Below are 17,953 nucleotides of genomic sequence, written 5' to 3'. Positions count from 1 at the left end.
ATGTCCGTGTGGAAACTCGTTCGGTGCACCTCCGAACCAAACCGAACCCCTCGTAGCGAAACGGTTCAATACAAGTACACGTACCGTTACACCCTTAGTGAATCTCTTTCAATTGGCGTATCAAACACAAGCACAAGATACAACACCCGCAAGGACCCTTTAACTCCCCTCTATGTGTCATCCTCCATCGTGAGTGTGAGTTAAAGGAGTTGACTCACCCGCTGGGTCCGGGTCTCTGTCCCTGGTTAAAGCGCCAGTCGTTGTTGGGCGGCTTTTGCTGCAAAAAGACGAGAGAAGTCGAGACATGAAATGCACGTTCAAGAGCAACAAAGCGGCACTCCTCGCCGGACTTTATGTCATGTTGCTTTGTGGCTGACACATCTGTTGGTGTTGGTGTAAGTGTGTGTGTGTGTACTTTTGCAGCATGATTAAACAAACGCTGTCAGCATCCATGTTGTTTTTGAGCTGGAAATGTGAAAAGAGCATACACTAACTGGTGCAAAGCTGAGGTGTCGTCTCAGTGGCAGACCTGCACTAACATCTGTCCAGCACACTCAATGGAACTTAAGAGTTGTGCACAAAAAAAAGAAAAGAAGGCATAACTAGGTCAGCAGCTATAAAAAGTTGTCCCTGTTCCTCTTTTTTTCATCCTTCCCTCTACAGCAGGGGTCACCAACGCGGTGCCCGCGGGCACCAGGTCGCCCGTAAGGACCAGATGAGTAGCCCACTGGCCTGTTCTAAAAATATCTCAAATAGCAGCACTTACCAGTGAGCTGCCTCTATTTTTTAAATTTTATTTATTTATTAGCAAGCTGGTCTTGCTTTGCTCGACATTTTTAATTGTAAGAGAGACAAAACTCAAATAGAATTTGAAAATCCAAGAAAATATTTTAAAGACTTGGTCTTCACTTGTTTAAATAAATGCATTATTTTTTTTACTTTGCTTCTTATAACTTTCAGAAAGAAAATTTTAGAGACAAAATACAACCTTAAAAATGATTTTAGGATTTTTAAACACATATACCTTTTTACCTTTTAAATTCCTTCCTCTTCTTTCCTGACAATTTAAATCAATGTTCATGTCAATTTTTTTTATTTATTGTAAAGAATAATAAATACATTTTAATTCAATTCTTCATTTTAGCTTCTGTTTTTTCGACGAAGAATATTTGTGAAATATTTCTTCAAACGTATCATGATTAAAATTCAAAAAAAATATTCTGGCAAATCTAGAAAATCTGTAGAATCAAATTTAAATCTTATTTCAAAGTCTTTTGAATTTCTTTTAAAATTTTTGTTCTGGAAAATCTAGAAGAAATAATGATTTGTCTTTGTTAGAAATATAGCTTGGTCCAATTTGTTATATATTCTAACCAAGTGCAGATTGGATTTTAACCTATTTAAAACATGTCATCCAAATTCAAAAATTAATCTTAATCAGGAAAAATTACTAATGATGTTCCATAAATTATTTTTTAAATTTTTTCAAAAAGATTCAAATTAGCTAGTTTTTTTCTTCTTTTTTTCGGTTGAATTTTGAATTTTAAAGAGTCGAAATTGAAGATAAACTATGTTTCAAAATTTAACTGTCATTTTTTTCATGTTTTCTCCTCTTTTAAACCGTTCAATTAAGTGTAAATATAATTAATTATTAACAATAACATAGAGTTAAAGGTAAATTGAGCAAATTGGCTATTTCTGGCAATTTATTTAAGTGTGTATCAAACTGGTAGCCCTTCACATTAATCAGCACCCAAGAAGTAGCTCTTGGTTTCAAAAAGGTTGGTGACCCCTGATCTACAGACACACTGTTATTACTTGGGATGTCTGATGATGGCTTTTTGCCGATATCCGATATTGTCCAACTCTTTAATTACCGATACCGATATCAACCGATACCGATATCAACCAATATATACAGTCGTGGAATTAACACATTATTATGTCTAATTTGGACAACCAGGTATGGTGAAGATAAGGTACTTTAAAAAAAAATTATAAAATAAAATAAGATAAATGCCGTATTTCCTTGAATAGCCGCAGGGGCGTTAATTAATTTAAAACCTCCTGTCACTCCTGCTTTTACCGGAAACCGGCGAGATGGCCGTGCATGCGGTAATTATTTTAAAACCTCTTCTCACTCCGGTGTTTACCAAAAGGAATCCATAAAATTTAGGCGTGCGCTTTGAGTGTGATGTAAGCATACCATCATGAAAAGCATATTTAACTAAAAAAAACGTTATTATGGTCTTACCTGTACTTATAAATGGAGTCCATTTGCAGCTCCTTCTGACCAAAAGCATCGATAACTTGTTTATAGACGTCTTCATTATTTTCTTTTTTCCGTTTTAAAAGTCTCTCTGTCTCGATGGAGATATTCCTTTAATTATTACCTCCTGCTTCCATTGAAAGTCCAGTTTAGAAAACTGTTTTATTTTAGATACCGGTATGTAAACCTTCATGTTAGAAGAAGAAAAAATCTCTTGCTGCGTGTGTTCACTTCTTCTGCAGTACCGGAAGTCGCAAGAAGGATCACTAGCGCGGCAGCGCCCTCTACCACCAGGAGGCGGGAGTCATTTAATGACTTACACAGTATTTGACACACGCAGCTACGGTATATTAATAAAACATAGCTGCTTACTGTTCTCTTTAGAATACTGTACCGGTATTCAATAGCTTGGACCTTAAATCCTACTGAATAGCTCTTTATCTTTTTTCCTTTGTGCGATTGTAAACTACTGAAAGCAGCTTCCTCCATTTTGAAAATGAGGACAGATGCGTCACTCGTGACGTAACGAATTTGACCCGGCGGAAGTTCTAGCCATATGCGAAATATTTTGCGAAACGAGTTTGACCCGGCGAAAATTATAGACATGCGATAATAAAATTAATATTTTGCGAAACGAATTTGATCCGGCTTCAATAATAAACCGACGATAAGGCCAAGCATGCGTTAATTATTTTGAGAAACGAGTTTGACCCGGCAGTAATTCTAGATGTGCGAATACTATATTCCCTGCGCCAATTCATGGAAATACGGTAAATTAAAAACATTTTCTTGAATAAAAAAGAAAGTAAAACAATATAAAAACAGTTACATAGAAACTAGTAATTAATGAAAATGAGTGAAATTAACTGTTAAAGGTTAGTACTATTAGTGGAGCAGCAGCACGCACAATCATGTGTGCTTACGGACTGTATCCCTTGCAGACTGTATTGATATATATTGATGTATAATGTAGGAAGCAGAATATTAATAACAGAAAGAAACAACCCTTTTGTGTGAATGAGGAGGGAGGTTTTTTGGGTTGGTGCATTAATTGTAAGTGTATCTTGTGTTTTTTATGTGGATTTAATTTAAAAAAAACAAACAAGCAAAAAAAACGATACCGATAATAAAAAAACCGATACCGATCATTTCCGATATTACATTTTAACGCATTTATCGGACATCCCTAGTTATTATTATATATTATACATACAGAAAAATGCAAGCCATATCAGTAAAAAACCTACAGAAAACGGTGCTTAAAAAATGCGACATTGTGTCACCATGCCTCCAATTTGTTGATACATAACACACAAAAGCTAATACAAATAATAACAGAAGAAATGAACAAAGTAAAAAGATGCTTTGACAAACACGGACTATCTTTGAATCTCAGTCCAGCTAACATCATGCTCTTTGGTAACAGTAGAAGGGAAAGTCAAACACAAATACTAATAGACCGAGTAGATATTGAAAGGGTAAAATAAAACAAATTTTTGGGTGTAATAGATGATCAAATGAACTGGAAGTCTCATGTAAGAAATATACACTACCGTTCAAAAGTTTGGGGTCCTTATTTTTGCAGGAAAAGCACTGTACTTTTCAGTGAAGATAACTTTAAACTAGTCTTAACTTGAAAGAAATACACTCTATACATTGCTAATGTGGTAAATTACTATTCTAGTTGCAAATGTCTGCTTTTTGGTGCAATATCTACATAGGTGTATTTCCAGCAACTATCACTCCAGTGTTCTAATGGTACAATGTGTTTGCTCATTGGCTCAGAAGGCTAATTGATGATTAGAAAACCCTTGTGCAATCATGTTCACACATCTGAAAACACTTTAGCTCGTTACAGTAGCTACAAAACTGACCTTCCTTTGAGCAGATTGCGTTTCTGGAGCATCACATTTGTGGGGTCAATTAAACGCTCAAAATGGCCAGAAAAAGAGAACTTTCAACTGAAACTCCACAGTCTATTCTTGTTCTTAGAAATGAAGGCTATTCCACTAAATTGTTTGGGTGACCCCAAACTTTTGAACGGTAGTGTACAACATAAAGTAGCAAGAAACACGGCAATAATGAATAAAGCAAAAAATTTGTTCTTGACCAAGAAAATCACTTCATATTGTCTACTGCTCTCTAGTGTTACATATCTGACTTATTGTGCAGAAATATGGGGAAATAACATTTGTAGTTAACGGTTTTACAAAAAGATGAGTTAGAATAATACATAATGTTGGCTATAGAGAACATACAAACTTTACTCATTGAATCACAAATATTGAAATTTCTCGACTTCTTGCATTTGCAAACAGCTAAAATGATGTACAAAGCAAACTATAACCTGCTAGCCATGAATGTACAACAATTTGTACAACACTTAAAACCTTTAGCATAACCGTAAGTGGAATTCATAATGGAATGAATAAAGCAAAACATGTTCTAGACCAAGAAAATCACTTCATATTGTCTACTGCTCACTAGTGTTACATATCTGACTTATTGTGCAGAAATATGGGGAAATAACTACAAATGTGCGCTTAATTCATTAACGGTATTACAAAAAAGATGAGTTAGAATAATACATAATGTTGGCTATAGAGAACATACAAACTTTACTCATTGAATCACAAATATTGAAATTCCTCGACTTCTTGCATTTGCAAACAGCTAAAATGATGTACAAAGCAAACTATAGCCTGCTAGCCAAGAATGTACAACAATTTGTACAACACTTAAAACCTTTAGCATATCCGTAAGTGGAATTCATAATGGAATGGATTTAGCAAAGAAAACGAACCAATATGATTCAGTTTAAGAGACTGTTCAAACTACAAGTGTTCACAAAGTACACAGAACAGTAATTCTGATGAACATCTTCAACCCAATTTGTTTTTTTTTTAGATAAAGATTATTTATGTATTTAAAATTTGGTAGTATTTATGTATTATTTATTCATTCACTGTTTTGTTACAGAGAACAAGGAAATGGGATAAAATTGCTATGGTATGAAAAGGGGTAGGATTAAATAAACTCAGCTTCTTCCTACCCCTTTTTGGACGTGATGTAATGAAACAATTGGAAATATGTGATGCATGACATCGTATCGTATGCATGTTCCAAATAAACTGAAACTGAACAGAACATATAGTTACACGGTGCCCTTCACTGCAAATTGTTCTGTTGGCAGATAGATACCGTAATTTCCGGACTATAAGCCGCTACTTTTTCCCCTGGTTCTGGTCCCTGCGGCTTATACAAGGGTGCGGCTTATTTACGGCCTGTTCTTCTCCGACGCCGACGAAGAGGATTTCGGTGGTTTTAGTACGCAGGAGGAAGACGATGACACAATGATTAAAGACTGACTTTTCATATACCGGTAGGCTGGTTATTTTGATAACGTACAGGCGAGCACTTTGTATTACTTTGCAGCGTTGTATTATTTGTACTCTGCACGAATGCTGTTCGCCATGTCAAAGATGTGAAAGTTTGATTGAATGATTGAAAGATTTATTGTTAATAAATGGGACGCTTTGCGTTCCCAAACAGTCATCTCTGTCCCGACAATCCCCTCCGTGGTAGCAGGAACCCCTATATACTACGCTAATTACACATCAAAACCCTGCGGCTTATAGTCGGGTGCGGCTTATAGTCCGGAAATTACGGTAAGTAATATTTGAGTAAACTGTTTAACATAGTAATATTTGTTTCATTCAACCTTGATTTCAAGCATTCACAATAGTTAGTCCAGACACATAATGTGGACATGTACGGTGCTTAAATATGCTAGACTTTAGTCAATAAACCTATTTTCATGCAATTAGGAAAGTAAACAGCACAGGGCCATCCAATGCAAAAACTGAAATCAGGGTCATTAATACTTCATTTTGCTTACAGCATACTGTATGTGAGTATTATACTCAATGGTTAACTTACTCACCATTGTGTGTTATACTCAATGGTTAACTTACTCACCATTGTGTGTTATACTCAATGGTTAACTTACTCACCATTGTGTGTTATACTCAATGGTTAACTTACTCACCATTGTGTTATACTCAATGGTTAACTTACTCACCTTTGTGTGTTATACTCAATGGTTAACTTACTCACCTTTGTGTGTTATACTCAATGGTTAACTTACTCACCGTTGTGTGTTATACTCAGTGGTTAACTTACTCACCGTTGTGTGTTATACTCAATGGTTAACTTACTCACCATTGTGTGTTATACTCAGTGGTTAACTTACTCACCATTGTGTGTTATACTCAATGGTTAACTTACTCACCATTGTGTGTTATACTCAATGATTAACTTACTCACCATTGTGTGTTATACTCAATGGTTAACTTACTCACCATTGTGTGTTATACTCAGTGGTTAACTTACTCACCATTGTGTGTTATACTCAATGGTTAACTTACTCACCATTGTGTGTTATACTCAATGGTTAACTTACTCACCATTGTGTGTTATACTCAATGGTTAACTTACTCACCATTGTGTGTTATACTCAGTGGTTAACTTACTCACCATTGTGTGTTATACTCAATGGTTAACTTACTCACCATTGTGTGTTATACTCAGTGGTTAACTTACTCACCATTGTGTGTTATACTCAATGGTTAACTTACTCACCTTTGTGTGTTATACTCAATGGTTAACTTACTCACCATTGTGTGTTATACTCAATGGTTAACTTACTCACCTTTGTGTGTTATACTCAATGGTTAACTTACTCACCATTGTGTGTTATACTCAATGGTTAACTTACTCACCATTGTGTGTTATACTCAATGGTTAACTTACTCACCATTGTGTGTTATACTCAATGGTTAACTTACTCACCTTTGTGTGTTATACTCAATGGTTAACTTACTCACCATTGTGTGTTATACTCAATGGTTAACTTACTCACCATTGTGTGTTATACTCAATGGTTAACTGGACCTCTTTATGTGCTCGACGCCTCAATCATTGGTATGTTTTCATCTACAAAACCATTCTGGGTATCACTCCATCTTATCTGTCTTGTATTTTAACAAAGAAACAAGGAAGTCACAATATTCGTTCAATGAATGTTCTGCAATTTGTTGTCCCCAAAGTAAGAACTGAACTGGGCAAGAAAGCATTTAGGTTTTCAGCAGCGAAGGCTTGGAATAACCTACAATCCAATATTAAACTTCAAACCCTTGTTACATTGAATGAGTTCAAAGCTTCTGTGAAAGGATTGCAGTCTACCTTGTCTGTATGCACATGTGTTATGTCAGCAAGTTTTAATGTTGTAAATGTGATGTTTTATGTGTTGTTTACTGTTTTTTAATGTAACCTTGCTGCTGCCCTCTTGGCCAGGTCTCCCTTGGAAAAGAGATCTTTGATCTCAATGGGATTTTACCTGGTTAAATAAAGGCTAAATAAGAATAAAAATATGTGAATACATTTTTTTCTTGTTGTACTGTGATATTACTTTGCGTATTTCACAAAGTGTATCTCAGATTTCAGTACAAAAAGCTACCGAGTCTAACAAAACATAGTATTCGCCCAAAATAAGTGATTTTTACCTTCATTTCTGATTTTTATCTGGCTTATAGTTACATTTTTGCAATAGATGTCAGACACGATGTGCTGGAAAACACAGTATTTGTTCATAAGACCCCTATTTTAATAGGGGTTAGGATATAGTGAGCAAACCGGGGCTCTCGTTGATGTAGTGCAGGGGTCACCAACACGGAGCCCGCGGGCACCAGGTAGCCCGTAAGGACCAGATGAGTCGCCCGCTGGCCTGTTCTAAAAATAGCTCAAATAGCAGCACTTACCAGTGAGCTGCTTCTATTTTTTAAATTGTATTTATTTACTAGCCAGCTGGTCTCGCTTTGCTCGACATTTTTAATTCTAAGAGAGACAAAACTCAAATAGAATTTGAAAATCCAAGAAAATATTTTAAAGACTTGGTCTTCACTTGTTTGAATAAATTCATTTACTTTTTTACTTTGCTTCTTATAACGTTCAGAAAGACAATTTTAGAGAAAAAATACAACCTTAAAAATGATTTTAGGATTTTTAAACACATATACCTTTTTACCTTTTAAATGCCTTCCTCTTCTTTCCTGACAATTTAAATCAATGTTTACGTAAAAGTAAGTAAATGTTTTTATTGTAAAGAATAATAAATACATTTTAATTTAATTCTTCATTTTAGCTTGTGTTTTTTCGACCAAGAATATTTGTGAAATATTTCTTCAAACTTATTATGATTAAAATTTAAAAAAATTATCCTGGCAAATCTAGAAAATCTGTACAATCAAATTTCAAAGTCTTTTGAATTTTTCTTTTAAAATTTTTGTTCTGGAAAATCTAGAAGAAATAACGATTTGTCTTTGTTAGAAATATAGCTTGGTCCAATTTGTTATATATTCTAACAAAGTGCAGATTGGATTTTAACCTATTTAAAACATGTCATCAAAATTCTAAAATTAATCTTAATCAGGAAAAATTACCAATGATGTTACATAAATTATTTTCTTAATTTAATAATATATATATTTATTGTGAGAAATCATTAAGATAATCAGTGTTTCCACAAAGATAAATATCATTAATTCTTGAAAATAACATAGAGTTAAAGGTAAATTGAGCAAATTGGCTATTTCTGGCAATTTATTTAAGTGTGTATCAAACTGGTCGCATTAATCAGTACCCAAGAAGTAGCTCTTGCTTTCAAAAAGGTTGGTGACCCCTGGTGTAGTGGTTCACATAGCTGCCACACCATGCATGAACAACGGAACATAAACATGCTTTACACTGACTACAACGCGTGGCGTACAAAATCCTACTAAATTGTCGTGAGAACCACTCAAGTCCATCTCAAGTCTTTTCCACCTCTTTCCCGCTCTCTCGTTGTGCACCGATGCGGAGAATGCAAGCCGGCCCGAGTTCCAGATTGACACAAGAGCTCCCTGGGGCGAGAGGTCGGGATGATGCAGTGCATTATTAAAATAGTTGTTGTACCACTCACAGGGGAATGATGGAGCCCGAGGGAAGACGGTTAAGAGTAATGCATCTATTTTAATAGCGAGAGGATATTTATTATCCATTACCACTAGCCAGAACATTAGATACACCCAGTCACGAACCACTACAAAAATGAACTTGTCTTATTATTGAATTCCGTCTTGGACTGTGTCAGTCAAAACACATCATCATTAACTTGGGGGAGGACCTTGGTGACACGACCACAGGTGTACTTAATGATTTTGGAGCACGACAGTGAGAGTTTGCGATCTGTAGCCGCCAGAGGAAGCAAACATCCAACATTCCAGCTACTCGCACACAAAACAATGCCAAGGTCGGAACACACTGGACTAATATAGACCAGGGGTCACCAACGCGGTGCCCGCGGGCACCAGGTAGCCCGTAAGGACCAGATGAGTAGCCCGCTGGCCTGTTCTAAAAATAGCTCAAATAGCAGCACTTACCAGTGAGCTGCCTCTATTTTTTAAATTGTATTTATTTACTAGCAAGCTGGTCTCGCTTTGCCCGACATTTTTAATTCTAAGAGAGACAAAACTCAAATAGAATTTGAAAATCCAAGAAAATATTTTAAAGACTTGGTCTTCACTTGTTTAAATAAATTCATTAATTTTTTTTCTTTGCTTCTTATAACTTTCAGAAAGACAATTTTAGAGAAAAAATACAACCTTAAAAATTATTTTTGGATTTTTAAACACATATACCTTTTTACCTTTTAAATTCCTTCCTCTTCTTTCCTGACAATTTAAATCAATGTTCAAGTATTTTTTTTTTTATTGTAAAGAATAATAAATACATTTTAATTTAATTCTTCATTTTAGCTTCTGTTTTTTCGACGAAGAATATTTGTGAAATATTTCTTCAAACTTATTATGATTTAAAATTCAAAAAAATGATTCTGTCAAATCTAGAAAATCTGTAGAATCAAATTTAAATCTTATTTCAAAGTCTTTTGAATTTCTTTTAAAATTTTTGTTCTGGAAATTCTAGAAGAAATAATGATTTGTCTTTGTTAGAAATATAGCTTGGTCCAATTTGTTATATATTCTAACAAAGTGTAGATTGGATTTTAACCTATTTAAAACATGTCATCAAAATTCTAAAATGTATCTTAATCAGGAAAAATGACTAATGATGTTCCATAAATTCTTTTTTTAAGTTTTTCTCTTCTTTTTTTCGGTTGAATTTTGAATTTTAAAGAGTCGAAATTGAAAATAAACTATGTTTCAAAATTTAATTGTCATTTTTTTCGTGTTTTCTCCTCTTTTAAACCGTTCAATTAAGTGTAAATATCATTAATTATTAATAATAACATAGAGTTAAAGGTAAATTGAGCAAATTGGCTATTTCTGGCAATTTATTTAAGTGCGTATCAAACTGGTAGCCCTTCGCATTAATCACTACCCAAGAAGTAGCTCTTGGTTTCAAAAAGGTTGGTGACCCCTGATATAGACTATAGCACACTGCTAAGATAAAAGGCCACGTCATAAAAAGCATGATAAACAGTTGACCAAAGTCTGGTGTGGATTTAACCTCATACACTTTCTACCAGCTTAGAGCATTTTCTTTTTGGGTCTGCATCTGTCACATACTTCAGTTAAGCAAACTAGAATTATAACCCGCCTGCGTCAAGACTGCCCCAATCAGCACGTGGGAGCATCTGGCTAACATCTGTCATGCTGAAATAAATTCAATTGTGAGTCGTGCACGGAGCTATTCAACTAGTATGACTAGAATGTTTGCGCTAACACACACAAAATACGCTTCCTTGACTCCATCTGGTGCCTTATTTGGAAGAACTTGGCCTCCAAGCATGCAGATGATACATTATGATGAACTATAACCCCTACAAAGATGCTGGGGGATTTTTCCCCCCCCGTTTTATCAGTATGTGTGGAATGAATATGACATTAGGTGGAATATATATATTAGAATTATGTCAGATGAAAATGGCAACAAAAATAGTCCCATTGGAAATGCCATTTTTTAAAGAATCTCACATTTAACTTAACACACAGTACAGGCCAAAAGTTTGGACACACCTTCTCATTCAATATGTTTATTTTCATGACTATTTACATTGTAGATTGTCAAATCAAAACTATGAACATGTGGAGTTATGTACTTAACAAAAAAAAGGGAAATAACTGAAAACATGATTCATATTCTAGTGCAGGGGTCACCAACGCGGTGCCCGCGGGCACCAGCTAGCCCGTAAGGACCAGATGAGTAGCCCGCTCAAATAGCAGCACTTACCAGTGAGCTGCCTCTATTTTTTAAATTTTATTTATTTACTAGCAAGCTGGTCTCGCTTTGCCCGACATTTTTAATTCTAAGAGAGACAAAACTCAAGTAGAATTTGAAAATCCAAGAAAATATTTTAAAGACTTGGTCTTCACTTGCTTAAATAAATTCATTAATTTTGCTTTGCTTCTTATAACTTTCAGAAAGACAATTTTAGAGAAAAAATACAACCTTAAAAATTATTTTAGGATTTTTAAACACATATACCTTTTTACCTTTTAAATTCCTTCCTCTTCTTTCCTGACAATTTAAATCAATGTTCAAGTATTTTTTTTTTTATTGTAAAGAATAATAAATACATTTTAATTTAATTCTTCATTTTAGCTTCTGTTTTTTCGACGAAGAATATCTGTGAAATATTTCTTCAAACTTATTGTGATTTAAAATTCAAAAAAATTATTCTGTCAAATCTAGAAAATCTGTAGAATCAAATTTAAATCTTATTTCAAAGTCTTTTGAATTTCTTTTAAAATTTTTGTTCTGGAAATTCTAGAAGAAATAATGATTTGTCTTTGTTAGAAATATAGCTTGGTCCAATTTGTTATATATTCTAACAAAGTGTAGATTGGATTTTAACCTATTTAAAACATGTCATCAAAATTCTAAAATGTATCTTAATCAGGAAAAATGACTAATGATGTTCCATAAATTCTTTTTTTAAGTTTTTCTCTTCTTTTTTTCGGTTGAATTTTGAATTTTAAAGAGTCGAAATTGAAAATAAACTATGTTTCAAAATGTAATTGTCATTTTTTTCGTGTTTTCTCCTCTTTTAAACCGTTCAATTAAGTGTAAATATCATTAATTATTAATAATAACATAGAGTTAAAGGTAAATTGAGCAAATTGGCTATTTCTGGCAATTTATTGAAGTGTGTATCAAACTGGTAGCCCTTCGCATTAATCACTACCCAAGAAGTAGCTCTTGGTTTCAAAAAGGTTGGTGACCCCTGTTCTAGTGCCTTCAAGATAGCCACCCTTTGCTCTGATTACTGCTTTGCACACTCTTGGCATTCTCTCCATGAGCTTTTCACAGGTGTCATAGTTTTGATGCCTTCAGGGACAATCTACAATGTAAAAAGTCATGAAAAATAAAGAAAATGCATTGAAATGAGAAGGTTTTGGCAATCACTTATGTGAAAGGGCCCACTAATGCTAATATTGGGACTTATTTAAGAGTTATGCACCTAAAAATGATGTCTACAGGTAAAAGTATGCCCAAAATAGACAAACTAGTGATTTTAGGCTTGATTTCTTACAACTTTCAGAACATTTCTGAACACCCACTTTTAGCTCCAAAATGTAGGCGGGGCTGCATCAGCCTGCTGACGTCACTTACAGCAAAGTTATTTCCCATTGTTTAATATGTGTTTTGGTAGCATCTTCTTCCCGAATCATGTTATTTTTGCACAGAATTTGAAGGAATGACCAAATATGGTTGTCAGATGCATTGTTGAAGGTTGTAGCAATACAACCAAAGAAGGGGTCAGCCTGCATATATTTTCTAATGATGGGAATATTAGGAAAGAGGGGAAAGACTCAAGGGGAGAAAGAAACTGTCAAAACATCTAAGAAGAGCAGAAAACCAGAGAAAAAGACGGTAAGATGCTAGTATTCTATTTTGCGTCCTCTTCTACTGAAGTTTTCCTCAAGATATGGAAATGCTGAAAGAGCATGAGGTAACACGCTATGGCGTCTATGGAAGAGGAGAGGAAAGAGCAGGAAAGTCAGATAGTTTTTAAGCTCATAAATGAAGCATATCAGTTTTGAAGTAATCATGGACCAGGGCGACAAAAACATGCAATCAAGTCATCAAAATAATAATTTTACATGTCTATATCCACACTGATAATGCGGGGAGAGGGGTTTACAGTTCTCTAGAGGACGTCACACCAAAAGGGGTCACCATATCAAGTCTGGCGAAGGAAAGGCGGCGTTCCAGATACAGGTAATTTTGTAACGATTACTCCAAATTGATATGATTAGAAATGACTGTCAGATCCATTTTCAGGAGCAATAAATACTTAAAAGAAAACTTTTTAGTGAAATTCATCATCTCGACGCTATGGGTCCTTTAAAGTTTTATTTGGACTACTGGCCGTCTAGTTTTTATTTGTGTATTTGTCTACGACTCGGTGCTAATTTTTCCCATTCAAAGCATGCAGCAAAAAGCCACACATTGATCAACTGGACTCTCGACGCAATTGACACAGTCTTTTCGACAAGGAAAAGAGGTTCGGGGGAGCCTGGCTGCCCTGATGGAACCATTGCTGCGGGGTACGTGAGAGATTCCTGGAATACTTGGAGAATCATGTGCCTCTCAGTCCTTTCCATCGAGGACGTGGAAGACATCTACCTATTTGGAGCTGTGATCGCAGGGCATTTGCTGATTGGGCTGGGCATTGCTCTGGTGTATCGTCAAATTCGGAAGACGATGGCAGCCACTCAAGGGGCCAACAGGCTGTTCAACGCAATGGAAGGATTGGGTCGTGCTGTGGGATCACAGACTGGAGCGATTGCTGATTTGAATCGCAAGGTGGATTCTATCTTGATGAAGTTAGAGAAAGAATAAATTGGAATTGTCAGAGCCAGCATACAGAGCAGGAATGTCATTGTTTTGACTGCTCGAAGAAAAAACAACATCTTAATCTACGATTTGACTCCCTCGAATGGCCTTGAGGAAAAGGCTGTTTGAAAACACTCCCCTGAGGACTCCTCAAAGATGGACGCTTTTGACCTTTCCCTTTTTTTCAAAAGCACCTGGGTCGGACTCTTGAACTTGAACTCTTGGGGCCGGCCTCGGCCCATAAAGACAATTCCAACATCTCACCCAAGTTAATTGGGCATACATGCACGCACACACCCCTCCCCAAATCAACGCCTTCACCACTGCTTAATTCCTCCGGGGTTGTGGGGGCTGAGTAGCGCTCAACAGCAGCTGCCGGCCTCCAAAGTCCTGTTGGATGACTCTGTTGCGAGTTGTTGTGATTACATGTACCATGTTTATGTGTGCCATGCTATGTGAGGTTTTTTCCTCGGACTCAGTCTGGACCATTCCTGAGGGTCCAGCCTCAGACTGATATTTTTTTTACTCTTTCCCCCCCTTCCCCAATGTCACCTTTTTCCCACCTTTTTAAGGAGCGCCCTAAGTGGCTGATCCGTTGGCGGTCCCGTCTTGTCTCCCTGTAACGTATGTCTGCTCTTAGCAGGATTGTGCCGAAAATGTAATTTCAGTTCTTATGTGTCTTGTACATGTTAAGAATGGACAAATAAAGCTCCGATTTTTTTGATTTTTGATTTTACTGTTTTCTCCGAGGGTGCAAAGATAATTAACTAATAGTGTGTAGCGGGTTTTTGCATACACACCTTTTTACTGATGTTTAAAAACATAAAAGCCTGTATGTTTACCTAACCGCTGGTTTTTGTTGTTTTTTTTTCTAAATAAGAAAAACAAAAACAAACGATAAAAGATAAAGTAGGTTTTTGCATACACACCTTTTTTTTTTTTTACTGATGTTTAAAAACATAAAGGCCAACCACTGTACTGCACCGGAGGACAATTCCACAAAACTGACCGTTGTTTACTGTCCAAAAAAAGTGTGCGTTATTTGCGTACACACCTTTTTACTGATGTTTAAAAACGTGTTTATGTAAAAACCTACTTTATCGTTTTATGTTTTTTTTTCTTATTTGGAAAAACAACAACAAAAAAACAGTGCTTTTAAAGGTTCCAATCCCCAAAATATGATTATAACTTTGGTATTTTCACAGACGTTATTGGGAAGCTGATATTTCTGTGATTAGTGTGGGAGTGAATTTAAACAGTTAATTGTTGCACCTGGCAACCTCACGGAAAAGGGGGAAGTCATCTTTTTGTCGTCGTGTTAATCTGACCTGTCTCTTCCACACACAGACCCACACACATGCTATGTGTGTTATTATAAAAACACACAATAGGGTTAGGATGTTTGATTGATTGATTGAGACTTTTATTAGTAGATTGCACATTGAAGTACATATTCCGTACAATTGACCACTAAATGGTAACACCCCAATAAGTTTTTCAACTTGTTTAAGTCGGGGGTCCCATGTAGAATTTCCTGTCGACAGGTCAATGACAGCTGAGGAAACAAGAATGTGTTTACCTGACACAAACACCAAGCCTTAACGGACAGAACCCGGAGGACAATTACACAAAACTGACCGTTGTTTACTGTCCAAAAAAAGTGTGCATTATTTGCGTACACACCTTTTTACTGATGTTTAAAAACGTGTTTAAACAGTTAATTGTTGCACCTGGCAACCTCACGGAAAAGGGGGAAGTCATCTATTTGTCGTGGTGTTAATCTGACTTGTCTCTTCCACACACAGACCCACACACATGCTATGTGTGTTATTATAAAAACACACAATAGGGTTAGGATGTAGAATTTCCTGTCGACCGGTCAATGACAGCTGAGGAAACAAGAATTTGTTTACCTGACACAAACACCAAGCCTTAACGGACAAAACCCGGAGGACAATTACACAAAACTGACCGTTGTTTACTGTCCAAAAATAGTGTACATTATTTGCACAACAACCTGTACACACACACACACACACACACACACACGACCAGCTAACAACGTTGAAGCAACACGCTCACAAAAGAATATCTGTGGATGTTACATTGAAGGTGAGTCATCAACAAGACTCACCGCTCATTTCTAAAATTACCCACAATTGCTAGCGGCGCTCGTTAGTGTCACACTTAACGCTCACAAAAAGACAACAGCAACGTTGGACTTCTTCAGTGTCCTAGTGGTTAGAGCAGGGGTCACCAACCTTTTTGAAACCAAGAGCTACTTCTAGGGTAGTGATTAATGTGAAGGGCTACCAATTTGATACACACTTCAATAAATTGCCAGAAATAGCCAATTTGCTCAATTTACCTTTAACTCTATGTTATTATTAATAATTAATGATATTTACACTTAATTGAACGGTTTAAAAGAGGAGAAAACATGAAAAAAATGACTATTAAATTTTGAAACGTAGTTTATCTTCAATTTCGACTCTTTAAAATTCAAAATTCAACCCAAAAAAAAGAAGAGAAAAAATAGCTAATTCGAATTTTTTTGAAAAAATTAAAAAAATAATTTATGGAACATCATTAGTAATTTTTCCTGATTAAGATTAATTTTAGAATTTTGATGACATGTTTTAAATAGGTTAAAATCCAATCTACACTTTGTTAGAATATATAACAAATTGGACCAAGCGATGAGGTGGCAACTTGTCCAGGGTGTACCCCGCCTTCCGCCCGATTGTAGCTGAGATAGGCTCCAGAGCCCCCGCGACCCCAAAGGGAATAAGCGGTAGAAAATGGATGGATGGATGGATGGACCAAGCTATATTTCTAACAAAGACAAATCATTATTTTTTCTAGATTTTCCAGAACAAAAATTTTAAAAGAAATTCAAGACTTTGAAATAACATTTAAATTTGATTCTACAGATTTTGTAGATTTGCCAGAATAATTTTTTTGAATTTTAATCATAAGTTTGAAGAAATATTTCACAAATATTCTTCGTCAAAAAAACAGAAGCTAAAATGAAAAATTTAATTAAAATGTATTTATTATTCTTTACAATAAAAAAAATAAATGTACTTGAACATTGATTTAAATTGTCAGGAAAGAAGAGGAAGGAATTTAAAAGGTAAAAAGGTATATGTGTTTAAAAATCCTAAAATCATTTTTAAGGTTGTATTTTGTTCTCTAAAATTGTCTTTCTGAAAGTTATAAGAAGCAAAGTAAAAAAAGTAATGAATTTATTTAAGCAAGTGAAGACCAAGTCTTTAAAATATTTTCTTGGATTTTCAAATTCTATTTGAGTTTTGTCTCTCTTAGAATTAAAAATGTCGGGCAAAGCGAGACCAGCTTGCTAGTAAATAAATACAATTTAAAAAATAGAGGCAGCTCACTGGTAAGTGCTGCTATTTGAGCTATTTTTAGAACAGGCCAGCGGGCTACTCATCTGGTCCTTACGGGCTACCTGGTGCCCGCGGGCACCATGTTGGTGACCCCTGGGTTCGAGTGTCCGCCCTGAGATGGGTAGGTTGTGAGTTCAAACCGAGTCATACCAAAGACTATAAAAATGGGAGTCATTACCTCCCTGCTTGGCACTCAGCATCAAGGCTTGGAATTGGGGGTTAAATCACCAAAAATAATTCCCGGGCGCGGCCATCGCTGCTGCCCACTGCTCCCCTCACCTCCCGGGGGGTGAACAAGGGTGATGGGTCAAATGCAGAGGACACATTTCACCACACCTAGTGTGTGTGTGACAATCATTGCTACTTTAACTTGAAC

At 35.8% G+C, this 17,953-nt stretch overlaps 1 protein-coding gene across 13 annotated transcripts in view; it reads right to left on the bottom strand.

Annotated features, from left to right (window-relative positions):
• The window catches only part of LOC133648204 (protocadherin beta-16-like), a 191,420-nt gene that overhangs the window by 21,953 nt on the left and 151,514 nt on the right, over window positions 1-17,953 (bottom strand). For all 13 annotated transcript variants that reach the window (XM_062044044.1, XM_062044042.1, XM_062044045.1 and 10 more), the window contains exon 2: window positions 219-277. In XM_062044044.1, coding sequence (XP_061900028.1) covers window positions 219-277 — 59 coding nt within the window. The remainder of the gene's footprint in view (window positions 1-218; window positions 278-17,953) is intronic.

The sequence above is a fragment of the Entelurus aequoreus genome, linkage group LG04, assembly GCF_033978785.1.
Source record: "Entelurus aequoreus isolate RoL-2023_Sb linkage group LG04, RoL_Eaeq_v1.1, whole genome shotgun sequence".
NCBI lineage: Eukaryota > Metazoa > Chordata > Actinopteri > Syngnathiformes > Syngnathidae > Entelurus > Entelurus aequoreus.
Note: the sequence above shows the minus strand (reverse complement) of the source record. Positions and strands in the feature narration are given on the sequence as shown.